The sequence below is a fragment of the Necator americanus genome, chromosome I, assembly GCF_031761385.1.
Source record: "Necator americanus strain Aroian chromosome I, whole genome shotgun sequence".
Lineage (NCBI taxonomy): Eukaryota > Metazoa > Nematoda > Chromadorea > Rhabditida > Ancylostomatidae > Necator > Necator americanus.
In genome coordinates, this window is record NC_087371.1 from 22,184,081 (window position 1) to 22,207,111 (window position 23,031).

Below are 23,031 nucleotides of genomic sequence, written 5' to 3' on the forward strand. Positions count from 1 at the left end.
CGAGAAGTCAATCCTTGGTTCGATAATTCCGTGGGACGGATTGAGTTGGTTTGCATGTGTACATTGCAATCCAAATTACTGTCCCTAAATTGTAGAGAGTACGCAATGTTCAGCGAAGTAACTTAGGCTTTCTGCTGTTGTTGTATTCCCACATTTTAAGTAGTGGGAGTGTTATTCGAAGAGAATTCCTTCGAAAGTACGGTTGCGATTGTGAGTTATTTCTCTAGAGCATTTAACGTCATAACCATATAATAAACAAAATTGCATTTTACTCACGTAGAAAATAGTTTCACTGCCGTCCAACATGCTCTATCTAGGAGCAGCATGATTATGTTTCTGCTTCGTACTTCCACAAGTAAAATGAAATCCACGCAAACATGACGGAGTACATTCTACTAATCTTCCCATTCTATTCCCACAATCTTGCAATTCCTTTTTATTCGTATAAATTCGAAACCCTGTTTAATTGCGTGGCTCGATATCGATATTCTTCGACAAACCGTTGCCCAGTGGATTCCGTTATTGTGCTCCGGGAACCATTCACATCGAGGGGGCTTATTCACACTGTACTCAGCAATGAAAACTCAGTTTTTGCCATAAAAATCCGCTTGTGGTGCGCCAACGAGTACGACTGCAATTCGGAATTGTTGAGGTTTGAAACCACTAACGATCATGCCAAATACGTTAAGTTCCCAACCAAATTAAAATTAAAATTAAATTAACCAATTAGAATGTATTTCCTACGATGCGCCATTGACTACGTTCGCACAACTTGGATGAATCTGGTATTTCTAAAAAATAATCACTTTATTCATATTAAATCTGTTAAAATGTGTTAATTCAAGTACCGCTGGAAGTTTGTACCCGTATCGCGTTATGGAGATGGGAGCGGAAAATGGTTGATGAGAAGTGGGCAATCTACTAATGTGGAAGGCAGGAGGTTAGCAACTCGTTAATCAGGCGAAGATATGTGGCGCTCTGTAGGAAAGAACAATTGTGCAGAGAATGAGAAAAAATGAGAATGTGACGAAACAGACACGATCTATCACCATAGCTGCAAACATCCAATCTGCGCGTTGAGAATGCATCATTTCCTGAAATTTGTGATTATTTCAATTCAATTATTTTAATTACTTCAGTAAGCAGATTTTTCTTCTCAATTTGAGCTCAGAAGAATTGTAAATTAATTGTGTTAGTTAGAATTCCATAAGAGCGAGGACACGTTTACGCGAAACGGACCTCCTTTTTAACTTTTGACGAGATGACTCGTAGTTCTTCAATGATGCTTGCAAACTGTCGCTCATCCATGAGACCACGTGTAGCAGCCGGGGTAGGCGATTTCCGATCAACTGTTTCCACTGGATTCTGGAATTCGTACAATGCCTACGTGAAATTTATTAAAAAGGCAGAAATCTGAAAGACTGAAACTTACGCTAAGTTTTGTAAAGGTGTATTTATGAGTGAGTAAAGGTGAAGCACTGTTATTACAGTGCGAAATTGGAAATGAGTTCCGTTCTGCACTTATGGGGCGACGGCGAACCTCTATGCGACCTCCTTAAAAATAAAACCATTCAGTTGTGAGGCTAAGGAAGCCCAGTTAGGTGCAGGTTAACGTCCAGAACAAGGATTTCTGCGCAGTGATTCTCTTCCCTGTGTGCTACTCGTTGTCCAGGCCTAATCTTAAGGCTTCACATGGTGTTCTCGAATGTTTGATCAAAACTGAAGATTCATTACTATGCTTTGTGCTTAGCCCTTTGTGAGCATACGAAAGTTTTCGACCCCAAGATGAATTTACAGATTCCGGATTCGAACCGCCAACGCGTGCAACTTCAATTCAGAATCATTCGAGGTTTCTAAGAATGCACATGCAGCTTATACAGTGGCTAAATGGCGTCAGTTGCTGAGCTCAGCTCAGATGTGTCCGAGCAGTAATCTGTAATTGTCGGTCAAAGCGACCTGAAGTTTGGAGCACTTGCGCAAGCGGCACGCTGAAGACAACGGTTGCGATCAAGATGGGATCATCGTTAACTCTACTTGGTCTGGAGGGATGAGTGAAGGTAGAGAAGGTTTCATCTCGATTGAACTTGCCGGCTCAACCGCACCGCATCGGTTTGAGCCGCTTATGCAACTACACCAGTTTTCAGGTCGTTTTGACCCAACTGTACCACCAAGAAGTTAGTTTTCTAAACAACAGACTTTTTTAAATTTATGTGTATGCGAAAAAATTTCCTAAATCAATAGAGTAGTAGCCTGACTATGCGGAGATTTTTGCTAGTACTTTGGCTGAAAAGATGGACCAAGAGCAGAGAGTCAGGGATTACCAACCGTGACAGAAATCGAGGTGCACTGCTTTTGTTTTGTGATCATGTGGTGAGAAGCAGTTGTTCATCAACATTTTTTCCGTGTCGAAAAATCGTTTCGTTTTCCTGAAATTGAATGAATAATTAGTACATCGATACATTCCCATAGACCTATTCTTGCATCGCAGTTTTCGCAGATTCGAATACCTTCTATCCTTGTGCCGTTCGCATATAACGTGCCCATTACTCTGTTCTAGGTTAAATGGTGGAGGTCGTTCCATGAAGAGCAGTGTCGGCAGCCAATCAAGGAGGATCTTCCTGGTCTACAATAGAATCTTTCGTAAAAGCCACGATCGAAAATGGCAATCTCGATCTGACCAGCGGAGTCATCGGATGATAACTTTCTGGAGTCCTATGATGAAAATTCAGTGCAAATACAGTGCACACCACGGACGCTCCCACTTCGAACATGATGCATGAGAAATACACTTCTGAAATGATCACTTTTACTCTGGGAAATAGTTCCACTGAAGCAGTTGCTGACCTATCAACGGTAACGCATCACTTGTTTGTGGCATGGCTTCGGCAACCATCAACATGAACACGCAGAGAGACATGAAAATTGTGACACCTGTAATCTGCATTTAGTTTTATTGACCTATCTGAGGGTATTGGGACAGACGGATACCAATAGGGTGAAGAGATAGAAATAATAAAACATGCGACATGTTAGACCTCTTCAAAGATCAGAAAATCAGTGGAACTCTTACACAGGTTGAGCTTTTCTCCTGAGTCTGCTGGCAAGGTAAAGCCAAGAAGAGCTAGAGCAGAGATCACCATGCTGGGTAGAACGAGGTTAAACCTGAACAGCGTGAACATTTCATAGATCAGACTTAGCTGCTGAACTCAAGAGTGGTGCCAGGATGGGGAGGACAATGTTAAAGATATGTCCACTCCCAGAAAAATATTATCGATGCTAAGGTAGTTGGGGGAGGTAGGAGGGACATGCAAGGGAGCTGGAGTGGGGCCAGTAGTCGGAACTCGATCCAGAGGACGGTGAGGCCACTTTCAGGGTGACTTGTCATGAATTTCTAGTGTAGCACGCGTATATAACCCAGTCGTATTGTAAAATTTAAATCTTAAGAAGTTTCTGTGAAATAAATGGAACAATATAGACGGAAGTTCTGGCGGATTTCAATTTTTTTCGGAAATTGTTTACCGATTTATATGCTGAATGAATATTGATTCTCAGCGTGCGAAATAACCTACCAAGTAGTTTTAAACAACTCGAAAATCTAAACAAAAATTGGAAGAAAATCATACTGGCCACCTCGGACTACAATTGCACCATCTCCTCTTGTTTTTCAAAGTCAGAAAAGGATACTAAGGTTGATACACATATACACTTAGCGCTACATATGTTCAGCCAAGATAACGCTGCGCGTCTGATAACGCTACATACATTCTTTCTCTGTTTGACGCACGCTCGCTCCTTCTTTTGCTCACTTTCAACCGAATTGGTATGTGGTTAGACCTATTCGGCGTCAAATGCATCGGTATTCCATGCTTTTACAGAAATACACAAACGTACACAAATGTGCACATTTGTCTTTATATCTATAAAAGGATAAAGTCACTGACGTATCAATCCACTTGGGATGCGCTAACGCGTTCTACTGCAATTCGTAATCGTTCAGGTTTTGGAACGCGTGCTGGCGCACGCAACGAATTGTGGGGGTCAGGCGATGAATCAGGTTAGTGTACTTATCGTCCTGGACAAATCTGGAACCAATTCATCGACCCCGGAAGGATGAAGGGCGTGGTTGGCACTAGGGCGACTTCGAACAATTGACCGTGCAGCTATTGCGTACCTCTAGCCGACTGGGACCCTTTATATCTATACTAGACTACAGATGAAAAGTTCCATCCAGAAAGAATTACCCATAATATAGTGTCCTCCTTCTGATGGATATAGTGAATGTGATGTCATAATATGGTTCTGGACAGCACTCATAGTAGAAGATTGATCTTTTTGATGTCAGATCTGGAAACAACTGAAAAGCGCTGGATATTAGGAACGTGAATCCCGAGAAGTGCGAGAAAAACACAGATGAAACAAATCAACACGGCGGACAAAACGATAGGGTGCTACCTAGTAATTCCCATTCTCCATTTGGCTGGTAAGTGCCGACTGAGACGGAGGCGTTGCGCAGGTCGGTGAAAAAACCCGAATATGTCCAGGAACCAAATTTCATGGAACAATGCTGAAAATCCGAAATAAACTGCATGCGGTTAGGAGCAAGGGAATCATGAACGTGTTACCTGTAAATCAAATGGGAAATATGCTATGTCAATATTACAACTGGATCTAATCACAGCTGGTGGTATCCAAGTGATGTTGCCAGTGCTGAAATTCGTTCGCCATCATCTATTCTCAGGAGCGAATCCTCGGAAACACAGAACACTAAACTCACTGGTATACGACTGCATTAACTGGCCATGTGCTGTCGAATTGTTGATCAACGCTGTTGTATAGCAACACGTCTGGTTTCCATATATTTGATATAGGTAGGCGAACTTCACGAATGTTGCCGTACTCTGCCGGATCCCACGTTAGGTAGTGATCGATCCAGCTCTGCAATTGAAAATAGGCTCAGAGAGTTTTAGAACTTATTTGCATGGAAATTTCTATTATTTGTATGTGTTTTATAGATTTAAAAGTAGCTATTTTGGGATTCTTTCGCACATTTTTTCTTTCCGTTTGAAAGCATTTGTTGCAAGCAATTAAAACCTCAATTCATCTTACATGTATTTCCGACAGTCTGCCTTCAGTGGATGAAATAGAGGCAGTTGTGACCTAACCGAGAGAAGCTGGATCACGTAACTCTAGCTCCTTATAACATTCATCCATTATTAACCAGCGAGAAGAATATGCCCATTATTACAAAAACACTCCTTCCAAAAATATATAAGAACTCCGTTTATATACGGATGTATGCGAATGGCCTTCCGTTCTCGGTTTTGCGGTGGTAGCGGGGATTTTATGCCTTTTATTGGTCTCTAACTTCTCATAGTACGATCAATTTTGAACTGCCACCTTGATTAGTATTGGTCGATCGAGGTTCCACATAATACTTCGTTTGTGATTTGTGTTTTTTTTTTCCTCTGACGGTAAAAGAGGAAACATGTAATAAAGTGAAGCGGTTTAGAAATAATAGAAACAAAGATTTCGTTAGCAATTCTTGCAGAGTTTCGAAGATAATTTTCAATTTTCATACTACTATGCCACTATCTAGAGGGGAAGAACTATGGAAAAAGCTCTCGGCTGAGAGAACCAGTTAGTAATCGAGTGTAGCGGTGAGGTATTCCGATCGAATGACCCTCAGTTTCATTCTACTGCGCAACCGATGACATTAGTCGAACGAGTAGTTTCAGTATCTAGAAATGAGCAGGGAAGATGCTACATTTCTGGGATGACGTAAGCATTACAACGAAATCCATGATGAGTAGTGAGTTTACAGATTTGACCTCAACCCTGGTGTGAAGCAACTTGTTTACCGGTCTTCAGAGCCGGTAGCATCATATTTTCAGAGTAAGTGCTAACTCAGAGAAAAATTCATGCTTACAAAACAACTTCGCAAACAATTAATTTACTTTCTCCATGATGTAACTATAGAATCGTTGAAGAACTATATATTGAGGTGTCCGGAAATCATGCCATCATATCTCTCTGGTTCGCTCGCTTCGCCTCGGATGGCAAGAGCTTGGAAAGTCCGGATTGCAACGGTCGACCGTTCGACTCGTACGATGTTGTAGTACGAGCTGCTTTCAGGCAACGATGCGTTCATCGCTGACGTCTACCTTCGTCAACTGTCCATTAAAAGGTAAAAGGAGGTTTTCAATTAAAATCGGCGACGACAAGCTCATTTCGTCCTCCTCGATAACAAAGGCCATCCTCATGTGGCTTCGACAATTGCCAACAGCTGGAGACGCTTGGCTAGGAGACTTTAGCCCATCCACCTCATCCCACTGACATAGCAACCCCTGCAAACCATTTTTTTCCGGGCTCTAACGAACTCAATCAGGAGAAAGCGACTGAAGAATTTCGATGAGCTCAAACGTGAGCTCGAGCCGCTCATTGAGTCGCTGTCCTTTAAATTCTGAGCAAAGGGCGTCCATTCTCTCACGGAGAGATGGGCATCAGTTCTCTCACGGAGTTGTTAATGTATTATATAAACACAACACATTGTGGAATGAACTCGTTCTTGTAGGAATAGATGGACAACGTTGGAACTGAAAAAATGTATCTTATTACTTTCCGGCCAATTAATTAAGTTACAAACGAGAGAAAAAAGCCATGCGTTCGGGGGGAATCGAACCCCCGTCGAATGCTTGGAAGGCATCCATGCTAACCATTACACCACGAACGCTTGTCTTTAGCTACGATTTCGTTCCTATTCATATACAATTGTAAAAAGGTCATGTCTTTCAATAGTCATACTGCTGCATAAAACAAAACCCTCTATTTAATCCCCAAAAATCAGGATATTTCGACAATTAAATTTGAACTAATGAATTTAATTACAAACTCTATCTCAATATTTTACTGGCGCAATATATGGGCACGAAGGAGCAGCAGGGAATTCCTATTTAATCACGAAATCCCGATGTATGGGCTTTCTGAACCCTGCAAATGAAAATTCGTGTCGGTCGGAAGAATTTACTTTACTGTTTTTTATTACACTACGACAATGGTCAGAATCACTCATCTGTGGTGGCCTAGAGCGGGTTAGGTCCCGTTTTTCTCATTAGAACATGCGAAATTGCATTCATTCAAAACAGTCAAGGCTCCAATTCCTAGTAGGGCTATGATGGACTGTGCGAGAAAAAAGGTAATAAATAAGTAAATAAATAGTTAAATAAATAAATAAACAACTCACCATACGTAACCACACATTCGAGTGCATGATTTGATGCTTCTCATCCTGTAATGGAAGAATTTATTTTCAGTTTTGGTTGGGGTCCATGCTGACCTACCACATCCAGTATCTGCTGGAAATCGAGACCAAGCAGTACTAGCACCGGCTCACTTTCGTTGCGAACTGGCCGGGCGAGTTTATTGTAGCCATCAGCGAGCTTCGCATACAAACGCCTTTCGTGATCGCCGGCCCATACTTCTGTAATTTGTAATCGGAGTGAAAGGTAGGTAATCTTTTATTGCAAGACGATGCCGAATGTGTTCAACCAGGTAAGCGCGACGTGTGCAAATGGAAGAAGCAACTTGCGCTGCGGCTGATGCGTTGCGGTCACCCGGTTGAACACAATTCGACACCAACTATGTTTTTGTTCCATTAGCTATTTCCTCATTTTCTCTTTTGTTTAAAATGCGTAGCCTTATAAGTCTTTTTTTGCCTTTTCTGAAAACTTTTTTCTGATGTTTGTCGTAAATGTGCCGCTCGAGCATAGTTCTTTTTCAATTTTTTCTTTTTTATCCTCCATAAAACTGCTTCATCAGAATTTTCATCGGCTTTTGGGTCCTTGTTCTTCGCTTCATCTGTTTTCCATGATAACCTTTCAAGTTTGCTATTTTTCAAGTACGAGAGTAAGCTAAGATAAAAATACCTAGTTTATACTTGATAATGCTTCTCTCGATAGTGAAATGGCGACTGAGATCTCTCACCTTTTCTAGCTAGCACTCCTATCTGCATCACGAATATCAAAAATAGTTTTAACATTGAATTTTCTGAAATGTTAATCATCAGAATGGAATGTCCAATCATTACGTGAGCTATTGACAATTCGTGAAGGAACATAGACACCGTTTTATTCTATAAATATGGTAATAAAGAGAGCATAAGAGAGGCTCCTATGCATGAACGAATAATAAATATATCAGGAAACTAATTAGAAATGTGGTTGAAGAGAAATGGTGGTGTGGGACGAGAAAAAAAAACCACGAATGAACTTCTCATAATGTCCGGTACTTTGTAGTTCGCTCTGTTTTTCCTGCTATGTTGAGTATTTGCCGCTTCATTGTCGGCTGCACCTTCTCTTCCATGTTTGTACGATAGTTTGGGTGTTATTCAGCTGAGATGCGATGATATTAACGTTAGGGCTATTTGCACTCGCTCTCATCTTTGCTTAGCAAATTCGCACAAAACAAAACTCTGATATTTTCCTCTTGAAATCAAACACCTCAGAAATAAAGTTATCTTGATACAGCCCAGCAGCACTTTCGCTTTCGATGCAGCATCCATAAGCAAAGTTGATGAATGGGTATAATTCGCGAGTTTGAACGGCTCATATACAAATACAAACATCTCCACAAATAGGATTTCTCTATAATACAGAAGAGTATTACTTCAACAACCTGAAAGTACTGCACATAGAATCCCTTATTAAAATAGTAGCATCCACGAAAATTTTTGATGTCGGGTTCTTTGCAGTACTTGGTGGGTTCTGAGAAATACTTCAGAAAAATTTCAGCGAAAATGCGGAACGTAACATACAAATACAGAAATTTACACAATAGATAAATAAATTCAGAAGACTTCGGGTATCAGGAGCGTTAGAAGCCTCATTTTACTCGACGAGTCAACTTTTTACATTCCTACGTACGAGTGATACAGTGTTCTGTATACTTTACGCACCTTCTGTTCTGTTACGCACGCACTTTACTCACCCGCCACTATTACCCTTGCAGAGAGTTGCGTGGAAAGGTAGACTGAGGGCTCTAGCGCTCCTGAGACCTCTAACGACTGGATTTGTAGGTTTTCTTGTGTTTTGGAAATTGCTTACGTTCCAGGTCTTTATATATTCATTTCATTTCATTTCATTTCATTCATTCAACCATTCGTCCATATTCATTCAATTCAAAAATTCATTCCACCCACATATATTCACATAACTGGTGAGGGAATCCAACTTTGAAAAATTTGGCATAGTTTAAATTGATAGGTACGTGAAAAATTTTAATTTTAATTTTAATGTGGAAGTGGCGAGTTTGTAGAAACTGTAGAGAATTCTTCGTTTTTTTTTCTTCTTTAGCACAACAACAAAATAGAATAAGACATGGTTTTCTGCATTCATAAGCGAGAATTATAGAGCGCAAATTTTTCTGTAGTCCGAAATTTGGTTCGTTAATCCCCAGTTGAGAAGATTTGTGGAAATTCCAGTTATTTCTTAGAGAAAAACATGTCCAAAAGGAAACTGTACTAACAGAAAGTGGAATTTTCTGCATTATCCTTAGCTCCTTCCTGGCAACATTTGCTCAATGAGGAAGAGTCTTTTTTTAAAGCTGCTCAGTTAGGTTTGTCTGAAAAGTGTTTTGGGACTAGCGCATTCTTTCAGTTCATCGCTTCATCCCACTAGCTTTATTATTTCAAGAAACCAGCGATCTGCAAACAATTAGTATTTAATTTAGCCGCTACCTTCCATACGCTCTCTGAAATCTTTCTCAAAACGAGTTTTACAATAGACAAAGAACGGCGGACCATGTTTCTGGAGAGATGTGTAAAATATTCAATTATAACAATTGGGAGAAAATTTAGAGAACAGCAGGGGTTTCTGGCAAATGTCCTTTCCTTTAAGTAAATGTCGTAGTTGTATCTTAACGCTGTAGTTCAGAGGGGAAATGAACAGTATTCGGGTGAACAGTTGCCTTAGGGAAGGAAGAGAAAGAAAATAAAAAAAAATTTCGATGTTGCAAAAATCCCCGAAAATGTGTACGGTTCAGCTACTGAAACTTTTCACAGAAGAAACACAAATATAAAGCAGAAGAATTTCTCTTCACAGTTAATAACACTAAACATCTAACAGCCCTTGATTAAATGAATAATATGGGCAACACATATGGAGAGGGTCCCAAAATTTACGTACGATTTAAAATAAATAGGAAACACAGCTTTTCAAATGTATTTTTTTGTTGAAAATGTCCTCCACAGCTTTGCTTGCAAATGTGCGCTCTTTCGTCGATCGTCGAGACGAGAGAGTGCACGACCAGGAAATCTTTCATGAAGTAAATGGATTGTTTTACGGGCTGTATGACATGTCGCACCATTTTGTCGAAACCACATGTCCTCCACATCAATTTCTTCCAATTCAGGTACAAACAGCTCGGTTATCATCTCGCGATCTCGAGCGCCAGTAACAGTTATTTCCTCACAAGCTTCACTTTCAAAAAGTATGGTCCAGTGACGCCTTTGGCCCAGAATCCCGACCAAACAGAGACACGTTGTGGATGCTATTCTATACACAATCCATATCCTATGTACTTTAAATTTCAATTTTAAAAAGATACAATTGAAAAAGACTGCTTTCTATTTAATTCAAATCTTGCGCAAATTCTGGGACACCCTTTAATTACTCTGGATTGATGATGGTACTGTAGGCAAGGCATGACGTCCGAATGGGAAGAGAGGAACAAACCAAGAAATTTCTCAGATTTTTCGTTCTATGAACATGGGAACAGAGAATAATCGAGGAACAAGTGTGTAGTGCATAAGAAGTAGCGCGCAACACCCAGCGATAGTTTCTGCACGTGGATATCAAATGTCCGAGTTCGTGGGAATGGTTAAAGAGCCTGGCTACGTGTCAGCGGAAACGCTCAGATTGTTTATTCGTTTAGAAAGAGATCACGTTCTTGCTGCTTTTAGCTGCTACATGAAGTAATTGTAGCAAGCTCTAGCGCAATTACAAAAAAGTAGTTCGTTAATTAAGAATCGAGGGTGCAAGTTAAGAGCAATTACGTGCCTAAAGTTAACTGTGAAAAGGAAAGAGCTAATTTTTGCGTGAGCTACATTTACTGAGGCTTCCTAAAAAGGTTCTTTGCGCGAATGTTATTCGGCGGGACCAGAAGTCCATAGTGATGCTCTCGAGAACATCCGAAAAATAAAAAAATCCGGAGAAGTATCAGTGGCTCTTTTGCTGACCCTTCTGTGATTATTCGGACCTACTATTGTAGCGCGTCGTTGTAGCCATTCGGGTTATCATCAAGTTGTTGGGATCACCTGTTTTCGAGAAGGTGCGCTGTGAAGCATTACTCCCTTCATCATTACTTCCATTTTTGTAGTTGACGTTGAAGCTTTCGAAAGTTGAAATTTTTGCCTTTTGAGAGCAAGGAATTGAAAAAAAAATCGCACTACTAATCAGTATCAGATTTTCTCTTATTAATCGCTTGCGGTTGGATAGATGAGGTGAGCAGTCCTTCGGAAACAGAAGCTCCTACAGTTACTTAAAAAATGCTGCTTTTTTTTCCATATGACTTAAAAGATTTTATACTTGTGGTATATTTTTATTTCATGATTCCTATTTTATATTTTATCTACTTTGTTAGGCTGTGCTCTGCCCAGAAAAGTCAAGAAACTAAAAATATTCGCAAGGAAGAGCCTTTTTTCTTAGAAATGGCATCATAGAAAAAATGGTCTTTTAGTTACCTGTTCACCACTACAAAAATAATCTCTCTTTAGAAAATTTAATTATTTGCTATCTATCCAACTCAGGTACTAAAATGGACAAAATGGATAAATAGGGGGGAGTCGCCTTCTTTGTAAATTGGTAGACTTTTCGAAGTAAAAATACGTGGAAATAATGAGAAATGGTAGCAACTACCCTGATCAGGACAAGCCACGCCCATCACTAATTCTATTAAAGAAATATACGATTCCAATCCCTCAAGTCCAGTTCATCCTCATTCAAGTTATTAAAATGCCTTTTTTTAGAGCATAAATTTTCCTTGCCTGCTAATCACGCCTCGGTGTTCTTTTTCACAGAGAGACGGCGCAGAAAAGCGGTTGAGTGGCGGAGCGAACGTCAGTTAGTGATAAATCGCTAGTAGACTGCAGATACTAATTTTCTTCGAATGGATCCCACCGGAATTGGAGAGCAGCTTGAAAGATGCATACATCACAGTCACTTCTTATCGTGACCTCAATATTTTCTCTTCTCTTAAACTCTTAAAAGTCATCTCTGCAAAGTTTTGCTCCCGATGCACCCTTGAGGACTAGCTGAAAGTATAAACAAATCCTGAAGCGGCATGTGGTTGTTAACCAATTTTCTCCTCTTCCCATTACCATTACGAGAGCTGATTTATTTACTTCAACGGTTGGGATAGATAGTTGTGCTTTGCGAGGTAGTATAGCTCACAATTATTAATGAAAACTGTGAAAGGTGGATTCTTCTGCCGTATAACCCATTATTCCACAGAAACGTTAGTGTCTGCTTTACTCACGTACTAAAAGTGTGCTTTTCTTGAAATCAGCATTGGGATCGGTTGGAGGATATGGGTTTTTTCACTAATACAAGTTATGTTGTTGATGATGTTTTTAAGAATAGCAACAAAAACTTGAAAGACCCGCTCAAACGCAGGAAATGGAGGCGTCAGTTGACGTAACGATGCAATCCGCTAATGCTATTATTAATTGAAGAGCGTGAAAAAGATCAGTGATGATATTGGCCAACAAACGATCCCCTTGCACCTATAGGAGTATAGAAATCACTCACTTTTTTACTTTTCATTCCATCAATCCTATGAGAGTAAAGAATAGAAATAGAACCATGAAAATTTATGCTTCTAGTGTTCCTTCGGCTGCTGATTCCTGGTTTTATTGGGGATATTTGAGTCTTCACCGTGATTTTTGCAAACTACATCTCACCCTCTACTTGCTACTCAATCCAACATCGGAAATCTCCCCGATCCTTGCCGTTGAATACAAGAGCTCTTAGGAGAAATTAGAGTGAGCCATTTATTTTTCATTAACTAGGTCGAGAAAAAAGATGGAACAATTGCTGAAAACACCACGCATCGGTGATGCTGGATGATGTCTCGGATGCAGCAGCCTAATTGGAATCGTGAATGAATAGATATGAATGAGCGCCATGAATGCAGAGCAAGTGAACAACAACTTCTGAAGAGAGGCGAGGAACTCCACCAACAAACCGCATTAGCAGAAACTGTGAAAGTGAAAAATCTAGTGTTCATTGAACTATACTGCATACTTTTGCGATCATTTAAATCTGTTCGTCACAAAAATTCAGGGATACTGTGGAAGTGTTAGCTAAAAAATTTTTTGCCAAGAGAATGGTTGTTTCTGGAGACGCAAACCTGAGGGAATGAAAAAATTGATTTCTTTGAGCTCCCGTTTTGTCTCTTTTCTTGTAATAGTTAAACGGTAAGTTTCCATGAAGTCCTAATGTTGATTTAGCAAATGCCTCCAGAAAAGAGTAATCAAAAAAGAGAGTGGAAATAAAGATCGGGAGTGAACCAAAACAGAGCCAGAAAGAGTCAAGAAAAAATGTGATTATCTCTGATAAATTAAAAAAGTTGCTTGGAAGTAGCTTTGCAGTTCAAAGAAGCAATGCAAATAATAAAATAATGGTAACAGATCTTACTTCTGTTCGAAAACTTCATATTTATGCCAGAAAAAGTAGAAACGTTAACAGATTTCTTCTTGCATTCTTTGGTAAGGGTGGAGGTCATAAGCTTAATGGATGCGTCCTTCATCGCAGCACGTTAAATCAGTTAAATTAGGCAAAATCACATATAACATATTAATAAGATTATTGCCATTTTTTTCACAGAATTCGTCCCCCGAGAAGTTTCTCCCGTTTCCTCCAGTTTTCCACAGAAATGCTTTTCAGCGTTAGGGTAACAGGTTAAACTGGCGCAAGTATACCTGAGACATCAAGAAAATTTCTCTGCTCAAAATAACTGGGTGTGAAATATAGCGATGTCAAGACATTGCTCATCATTGAGACGACCAACGAGGTGCAATAGTAAACTCGAGGGAGAACTCGTAGTGGTTGGAGGGCGGAAAAATATATAGAGCTCCCGCCCCCCTAGGGACTTGTGAACGGGACGCTGAATATCAGTAATGGAGCAAAAACAACACATAGACATCATCGGGGCTAATCTCCTACTAATTCTTAAATCTTAGTAGCAAATCACAATAATTTGCTACGAACGTCCTTGTCGTTACTCGTTGTAATTCACTGTAAATACTATAGTATTAATTATATCTGGATGGAAAAGTGTTCTTAATAGGTATGAATCAAGATGAAACGGAATATAAAACGTAATGAAAATCAGAGCTGAGAAAAACACTGGATCCAATGAAGGCAGCGGAATAATGTCAGTAGTAAATTTTTTATCTACTAAAAAACTACCCGCCTTACATTTTCGCAAAACTTCAGACAAACACTTGGATATTTTCTTGAATGTGGAAAAGAATAGACCGAACATGCTTAGCAAGGATTCCGATGAACATTTGGATAATAATAATGAAGACGGAAGCGTACAAGAGGCTTTTGTTCTCAAACATTCCATGGAACACACAAATAATTCAATAGTGTTCGAAACATTTCTAATAGGTTTTTCAAAGGAGCCTTGTTCACTGGAATACTCTTGATCACTATAAGAATATTAGTTCTCTGCAGAAAACACTACGAAGAATTATTTATTCAGTAGCTTTACTTTGTTACTTTGCTACTAAGTACTAAGTTCGTCACTTCTCGATCTAAAACTTTCGGTTTTCGAGGAGGTCGACGAAGACTCGCCAGCGACTGCGGTCGTTAGCGAGTCTCTGAGAACTGCTGCTTGAAGGTAGCCAGAGTGGTGAAGCGGTGCTGAGCACCACGTGCTGGTGCTCCTCCAGTGGATCGGTCTACATAAGTTATTCGCTTTTTTTGGAAGAACAGAAAAGTGGACAATCTTAGAACTGGGATTCGAGGAAAGGTTAGCTCTGGACAAGAAAACTAGCAGTAAAGGGCAGCGAAAGAAATGGGTGCTGTCCTAAAATTCTGACATCAATGCTTTGTTTGAAACGTCTGTCTTGAAGAATTTTTCCAGGAAATTCAAAAGCCATACATATGTGGCGAATTCCGCACTAATGTATGATCTAATTGCAAATTAATTAATCACTCATTCATCAACCATTCACATGAATATCCCCAACCAAACATCTTTTCGTCCGAACAAAAACGCATATGTTTTTTGAAATATGGTACCCGTTTTCCTTTGGATATTTACTCACGTGTCACAATATTATTTGAAAAACTCCCGAGAACATAAAACAATCACTCTCGGAACCAAGCGAAAAAACCAGCAAAATGAGATTAAAAATAGCTTATATGCAGGTAATATCGCAGAGAGACGGTACCAGTGCTGTTTGTGTATTTCTCAGTGTTAGAGCTTTGCCTTAGTTCCTAGAAAAATTCCCAGAAAAAAAAACTGATGAAACTCCATCAAGATACTGGGATGGATCTCGTTTGTGTTCTCTCGGAGTAAAAGTGGATATGTATGCATCCTATGATTTTCTTCGACAAACGACTTTTCAGCAATATTAAAGGATTGTGACAATTCAATGAGTTATATGATGCAAGGATGGGAAAGAATAACTCGTTCAGAAAGAAAGAAAGAAATGAAATCGTGGGTAAAAATTTCTGTAAATGCTTTTAGATTTAATGCTAAGTAGCGGTGGATATTGTTTTTTTATTTTTATTTTGATTAATTTGAGGAGAAATTAAGGGACTAGCATGTAAATTGAGGAGCCAGTTGAAAAAGAATACAGTGATTTTGTAATAATTGAATATTACTGCAAAATCTTTTCTGCAGAAAGATGGAAAATGCAAGAGAAGTGCAGTACGTATAATAACAAAGGCAAAGAATATTCACTACGGGACACACTGCACTACGAAGTTGTTGACTTTGACACCGTGGATTATTGTCCAGAAAATAACACGTCTTCTTTGTACTATGATCCTTGACAAGAAAGATCATCTCCAGCCATGTTCAAAATAAAAGTTTTAATATCATTCTGAGAAAAATAATACTAAGAGCCTGGAATTGGTATATATCTTTGATCTTTGAGGCTCTTAGTCTTATTTTTCTCAGAATGATATTAAAACTTTTGATATCCAGGCCAATCTTGTGGAGTAAGCACTAATTTAAACCATGAAGGAAGTGAGTCAGTCAGAGTCCCATACGTCAGTCCATGATGAAGCGAATTTTAAAAAAACGCCAGAATCGATGACAATCGAAGAAGGATTTTTTGGCGTAGTTACATCGTAAAAAATAACAAAAAAAATAAAATTCTCATTGGAACATGAATTCGATGTCTTCCTTTTTCCTTTGAAGGGCTGTTTACTGTTGTGATTTAAAAAAACTATTGATGTTAAGGTGCTTTCGAAGAATGGTACCGAGACAAGAGTTTCCTTATGCAGTGACAACACTAATGCGCTAATTTGGTTGTCCCCGTTCCTTGATGGACTAGGAAGTACAGTACACGATGGTGAGGTTTTTTTCGAAAGGGATTCTGGCCTTAGTGTTCACAATTTGCAAGGCAATGGTGTGGAAGAGGGAAAAGAGAAAAGAAAGAAAACAACTATTCGTGAAATTACTCAGTGCACAAAGCCTTAGTACGCCTAAAATCCACCAATAAATATATACATACTCTTGCATTATCCTTTAAGAAGAATGGAGATGACTGAAACAAGCGTTTATAGGTTCCGCTCATAAATTGATTAGGACGATATTGCAAAGTTTGTACCAAATAGTAAAGTTAACTTGTACAATTTCTGGAAGAATCGACTTTGAGAACTTGCAAAAAAAAAAGTTTTTTGGACTATTCCAAGTATAGGGAAAAAGTTATTCCTTCTTTTTTCTGAAATTTGCTGCGCTCCACGAGTCTCTAGTTTTTGTTTCTTAGATTTTGCTTGCAAAATACGAATAAAAAACTGCTCAGGCATGGACGTCAGAGTAATTTCTTCTTTGACCTTGAAACTTCTGTTCTGTCTTCCATTCTTTTCAAAAGAACTCTTCGGGATAATACTTTGCATAAGTGTCTATTGCTGGTGTGAATCTACTCGCACCTATTAAGTCATCACATACAGGCACACACATAATGCGTTTATTTCAACTGCACGGATTACAGTCAGAGGAAAAATCCATAGGAGGGGCATTGAAAGTCTATCAGAAGGAAGAAAAGGGACTGCGGGAAATAAAGGAAAGCATTTACGATTTTGAAAAATCTACTTTTTATTAATCTTGAGAAAAATAAAGAAAGTAGATATAAACAGTGTTGTAATTCATCTACGGTGTTATCAAGTGAATATGTTTAAAGCTGTTTGGAGTTAGATGCTTGTTTTTTTTTCGTTTCTAGAAATATTTATAGAAACTTTTGTCGCAGATGATTTCCGTCATTGAAAAACGAAGAACATGAATGTGCGAAATAAGTATGACAATCACCGCTAAAAATTCCAAAAGCATGTATAGGGAAGAAAAAATGCAGAATGAAACTTATTTAGGCATTTTTCTTCATTTTGGAGCCCCCATTTAGTGTCTTTGAAGGTGTATACAAGTCCGGAAATTAGCTGGGATATGAAGATAATCAATCATTCTCTCAATTTAACATAGCCATAAAATAAAAACCATACGCAATTTAGATCGTATGTGATATTGTTGAGGATTTTCTTCTCCATGAACACAAAAACAAGCTTCAGATACTTATTTTTGTTTTGATGTGGAAAATCGAGGAGTGCGAAGCTTCTGAAGGCAGCCTCAGAAGTTTTGCGATTGTGACGCTTCTTGCGTTCTGGAAATTCGAAAGAAATTCGTAGCCAGATCAGCAAGAATAGGGACTAATCATCACCTTCTTTGTTCGGAAGCACTTAGATAAAGGGTCCTTCTTATAGTCCGTAATTTCATAACGCTGCAAGACAGAAGCGAATAATTTCGTGAAAAAAATAATCTGGGGAACTAGCCAGGTTGTTGGGCGTCTGGCGCTTCCGCGGCTGGGACGGAAAGTCGTGCGAAATCCGCTCACTTCACCGTTCAAGTAAAGGACGCTGTCAGTAATAATGAGTGAGGACCACGTGCGCGTCGGAACCCACGCCTTTGTTTCGAGTGCACGCGATGAATGCCGTCGGAGCGCTCAACCCTGAGAATCGCTTTCTCGAGCTTCTCCTTTAGCAGCATCTCTACGATCCTGCGGCTTTCTTTCCCCCGTGCCTACTGGAGAACCGATTTTGGATAACAGATTCTGATCTAACCTTGATAGCGAGCCGACAACAGCAGCAGCACCAACGCTGGTAAGCAGTCGGGTCCCGTCTCCATAGTCCTGAAATTGGAGTTTTTGAGAGATCTCTTCACATCGAAGAATTACACACTATCACTTGGAACATTCATCACTCAGGAATTTTCCAGATATGAGAAAATCGAATAAAATGATAAGGTCAATTAATAACCAGCGAGCATCCTACGAATAGGCTTTGTTGTGGAAAAAGAGCAGCAAGGATTTCACAAAGGGGAAAAAATGGGAGAAACATTACAAAGGACGTCTGATTCGATGAAGTGTGAACATCAACGATTCGTTAACAACTGAGAGAGGAATGAACTGGAAGAAGCTCAGCAAAAAATACGAGGTATGCAGCAGAGAGTACATTTTGCTATCGGTTGCTAAAATTAAAAAGAATGAAAAAAGAAAAATTCTCACTGTTTCATATAAAAAAATACATTGTAAAAAATAGAAACGAAGGTCGTGGATGAATCAAACTTGAAACAAATTCTGGGGAATATTGCTCCGGAGGACAAATATTTCGTGCAATAAGTGCGTACAAAAAGTCATTAGAAAATTGTAATTTCATTTCTGCGCGAAAAATAATGATGGTAATATTACACCGACTGAATATTGTTGTATTACGGTGCTAGCTTTACTGTTAAGTAATCTATTGACGATATGAAGAGCAGAACAACATAAAGCATGACGAAAGTTTTTAATTTTGGTTGAAAGATTACCGTATTAGTTTCTCTTTATTGCACAAGCCCTTTTCCAGACGATACAGCAACGTAAATTTATGTGATTCATTCGTTAATCTTACTGACTGCACAATAAATCGCACACGATCATGTTCTTAGTAAAAATTTCAATATAATTCTGCCTTTGTGCGTGTTCAATATTACTCGATTCCTAAGCGACTTTTTTTTCGAGAACATGGAGCTTCAAAAACATTTAAATGGTATTAATTAAAGTTCCACTCGCTATTAGTCGATCGAATGCCATAGATGTGTTCAGTGGCAGACAAACATAGCAGTGAAATAGTACGGCAGCTGGAAACTCGCTGTCAGTCTCTGCTCTTCGCTGAGATCTGACAGGCTGTCAATTCGTGATTTGGTTTCTTCTCATACGCTTTCCTTCGATTCAATGCCAAACGTTGCAGTTGTTGTCAAATCCAGAAAACGCACGCGGATGCACACAAACACAAACATCTTTGTAACATCAACCTGTTTCATTATCCATCCCACTCTTCAAATATCCCTTTCTTTTCAAGGTGTGATGGCGACGTCAGAAAAGAAATTATCAAATGTTAATCGAATGATGAATGAATAAATTATGAAAAAGAGTGAAAGAAAGGCAATCGAATAAGAACACAATGAATCTGTAATAATTGAACATTATTGCAAAATCTTTTTGTACAAAACGTTTTGCATAAAACAGCTGTTTATGAAAAATTACAATCTGAGTGCTACACACTTATAGCCGAATATGTAAATCCACTGCTTAGCAACCATTTTTGTGTGCCATAAATGAGAGTTCCGAAGCTATACGCTCGGTTATTGGTATTTGAATGGAGTACAACTACTTATACACCGTATAGTTGAGACCTCATTTTTATGTCTAGCTTGGGAGTCTATAGGATTTGAGCGCCTAGTAAGGTGTATTTACATTAGGAAGTACATTATCCCGGTAGAGAAGAATCTGAAGGATCTTAGAGATGTTGAAGATGTGACTGTTTTTAGCTAGCTAAAGGTAGCTTAATCATCTGGTATCACTTACTGATATACGGTAACTGCACCACTTTTTTCAGTCTTTTCCATTAAATCTAACAAATATATCGTACAATAAGTACTGATCATTTTTTTTGTATCCGTAACAGACGAGTAATAATAAGTGATAGTAATTATCTGCAAAAGTCATGTCCGGAACCATTTAGTGTATCATCGGAAGATCGGAAACAGATCAATAAGGAATGGTAAGTGAGCTTAGGTTAAGAGGAGTTTTCTGTGGAGAAGGTCATAAAATGTTCGACACTTGTGGGAGCAAAAGTTATTTCCTTGCTGAATTCCACCTATGTCCTCCTCTCAAATAAAAAATCCTTATAAGATTCCCGGTAAAAGGAAAAGATGTACAATGATGACCACCTCTGAAAATCGAACACCATCGACTTTCAGTGATAAATTGCATTCTTCATCTTTTTTTCGGGTAACAGTCTTTTGTTGAAATATAGTAACATAAATAGTAACATAAAAAGTAACAGCAGCATAACTTAGTATTTAGTAACATTAGAAAGTGTGGAGTTGCGAACATCAGTAAGAAACATCTGATGAAAGGAGAATTCTTCTTTAGCATTCCCTTGAATACGGAAACAAAGAGGAAAAAGCGCTTAGTGTCCAGCAGTCTCTCCGGATCACAGATACATTGTTCATCCGTTCGGGGTTGACATGCTGACTTGTAGACTACACAAAAGGAAGAAATGCCCAGTTGGTCCCGAGATATATCGAACTGTCGATCTACAGCTGGTGAGTGGCGAACAGGTAAGAGGTTCCCTCAGACGTTGCGGGATATTTGGAACCTCCTACCACCTCGTTAACGCCATCCATTTTCTATTCAGCTTACATAAATAATCACTCTACCTTAGAGTTTCCGTATTTCTAACAAACTGGCAGATGCGTAAACGAATCGATGGTGTTTTGATCTGAGAAGAAAACTCGCAAGCCCTTCAATGTTACAAGTGATTGAAACCTAGGTGAATTAAGATTGAACATAATTCTGGTGCACGCATATAAAAAGGGTTAGTCTGATCTTTCTTCTCTTGTAACCAATTTCAGGAAAAGAGAATTCTGGAATTAATGGATTTCCACCAAAAAAATGTCGAGGGCAGGTGTACAGTGTCAGAAAATCCTGTTTTTATTTTATTCACAGTGTACTATCAACAGCTGCAGTCTCTCCAATCATTAGCAGCGTGAATTCCCCATGTGTTGGATAGAAGGGTCTCTTACTGAACCCCACTCACAGCAAAAATTCAGCTCATTGTCATTTGGAGAATAGGCTCAGTAGACCCACGTATAAGTGCAGCCGAATCGAGTCACATGGAAATTTAGTGCTTTTGTATCTAAAATAAGCGTTCCATTTTCCATAGCCTTTAAAAAAACAAGGCCTGAAGACAACAACGAAATCTTTACTATTCAGAATCAAACTACATCCGAGAATTTGAATAACACACCACTTGTTGATACGTAAATTTAGGGGAGTCTGAATTAATAAATAATCAGCTGACATCACGGTGTTTTGTGCACATGCTTGGCACTTCACAGTGGCTTGGAGAATTCTGACGAAACCGCCAAAATCTACTGTTAATGTGAAAGTAGAGCAAGATGTTACGGTAAAAAGATGAATCTCCAAAATTCCACGTTTTAGAAGGTGCTGATGTATGTGTGGTATGGTGGTGGTTTGGCTTGGTTTGGTTTGAGTAAGTAAGACCTTTATTGTGTAGACCATCTTCCAGCTAAGACTTCTAAGATCCTACCTGATCCAAAATGATCATTTCCAGTTTTCCGAAAATCATGTAGTGTAAAATGAACTTCACCTGGATAAACTACTTGGGTGAAACGTTACACGCACAAATATATTAATATATATATATATATATATATATATATCCAGGAATCCAGGAATTCCAAAAAGTCATTAAGAAATTTTTTTCTTAGTATTTCTGTGCAGCATTTACCGCTCTGTGCTGCTACTTTTCTGTGGTTGCAAAGCGATGTTTGAATATATTTTCTACAGCATAATGCCGTATTTAAATGCGCTGAAATGTAAAGCTGGCGGAAAAAGAATCGCATGTACACAAATCTGCAAAATTGGCCTAGCGAATATGCGATACCAGCTTTCAGGTGGAAAAATTTTGAAAAAAACTGAACTGAAAATAAAGGGGAAGTTTCAGGGATGATCGCCTTTTTGTGCATCGCTGATAATTCTGGCGCGGTTCTAAAAAGATGAATACGAGAAGATAATCAATTCTAGAACTTTCATTAGGTAAGCATGAGTCTGAAGGCAATACGTTACGGATGAGGCCAGGAATAAGCCGGAATTATAAAGGAGCTCGAGCTGAATGAATGGAGGCGTGATAGATGATGATGTGAATGTGCAATAGTGGGTGGAAACGGGGATAGGACCATTGTAGGGAAGGTGTTTGTCAACTCGTCGCTTCATTGGGGTGATCGTTGGTAGATATCAAGTATGCTAATGGGGATTGTAACCCGAGCGAACGCCAATCATTTCCCGACAGGTCATGAAAAACAACTCCATCGAAGTTAGTTTTTCGTCTACTCGACGGAAGCTTCCAAGGAAATCGAGGAGGAAATCGGCTGGAAGTTATTTCGAAAACTACAGAACTTCTTTACATAGATGGAGGCACTTCTTGAGCACTACTTCTGCGCTTATAAGAAAGAAAAGCTCCATTACGAATAGATAAGAACAATTCGTGTGAAAATATGTCTCGAGGGAGTTGAAATCTTAGATGTGGGTGTACTTTTTGCTGTTCTCGAGTAAGGATTCCCAGGAGAGAAATATTCAACCTCAGACCAATCTTTCAAATGTCTTTGAAGTCAGAATTAACTCTTCCTGAATCAAAAGGATGCTTCAGAATCTAGAATGATTGTCTTCTTGGGCTATCTATT

General features: G+C 39.1%; 2 protein-coding genes across 3 annotated transcripts; both read right to left on the reverse strand.

Annotated features, from left to right (window-relative positions):
• Positions 1-921: 921 nt before the first annotated feature.
• RB195_006501 (uncharacterized protein) lies at positions 922-18,408 on the reverse strand (the record flags this gene model as incomplete). 2 transcript variants are annotated; one of them, XM_064179620.1, is made up of 16 exons in its annotated part: positions 922-978; positions 1,038-1,094; positions 1,240-1,365; positions 1,433-1,554; positions 2,326-2,426; positions 2,508-2,623; positions 2,679-2,791; positions 2,845-2,931; positions 3,071-3,162; positions 4,242-4,344; positions 4,453-4,564; positions 4,623-4,707; positions 4,775-4,935; positions 7,241-7,285; positions 7,338-7,477; positions 18,345-18,408. In XM_064179620.1, 16 exons carry the CDS (start codon positions 18,406-18,408, stop codon positions 922-924), a joined length of 1,581 nt encoding a protein of 526 aa, XP_064036561.1. The 2 variants fall into 2 exon arrangements, with proteins under 2 accessions (XP_064036561.1, XP_064036562.1); XM_064179619.1 differs by lacking the exon at positions 18,345-18,408 and adding an exon at positions 7,981-8,035 and having other exon boundaries at positions 957-1,094.
• RB195_006502 (uncharacterized protein) lies at positions 18,227-21,917 on the reverse strand (the record flags this gene model as incomplete). The annotated part of the gene is made up of 2 exons (XM_064179621.1): positions 18,227-18,412; positions 21,879-21,917. The coding sequence occupies 2 exons, from the start codon at positions 21,915-21,917 to the stop codon at positions 18,227-18,229; spliced, it is 225 nt and encodes a 74-aa protein (XP_064036563.1).
• Between the last annotated feature and the right edge of the window lie 1,114 nt (positions 21,918-23,031).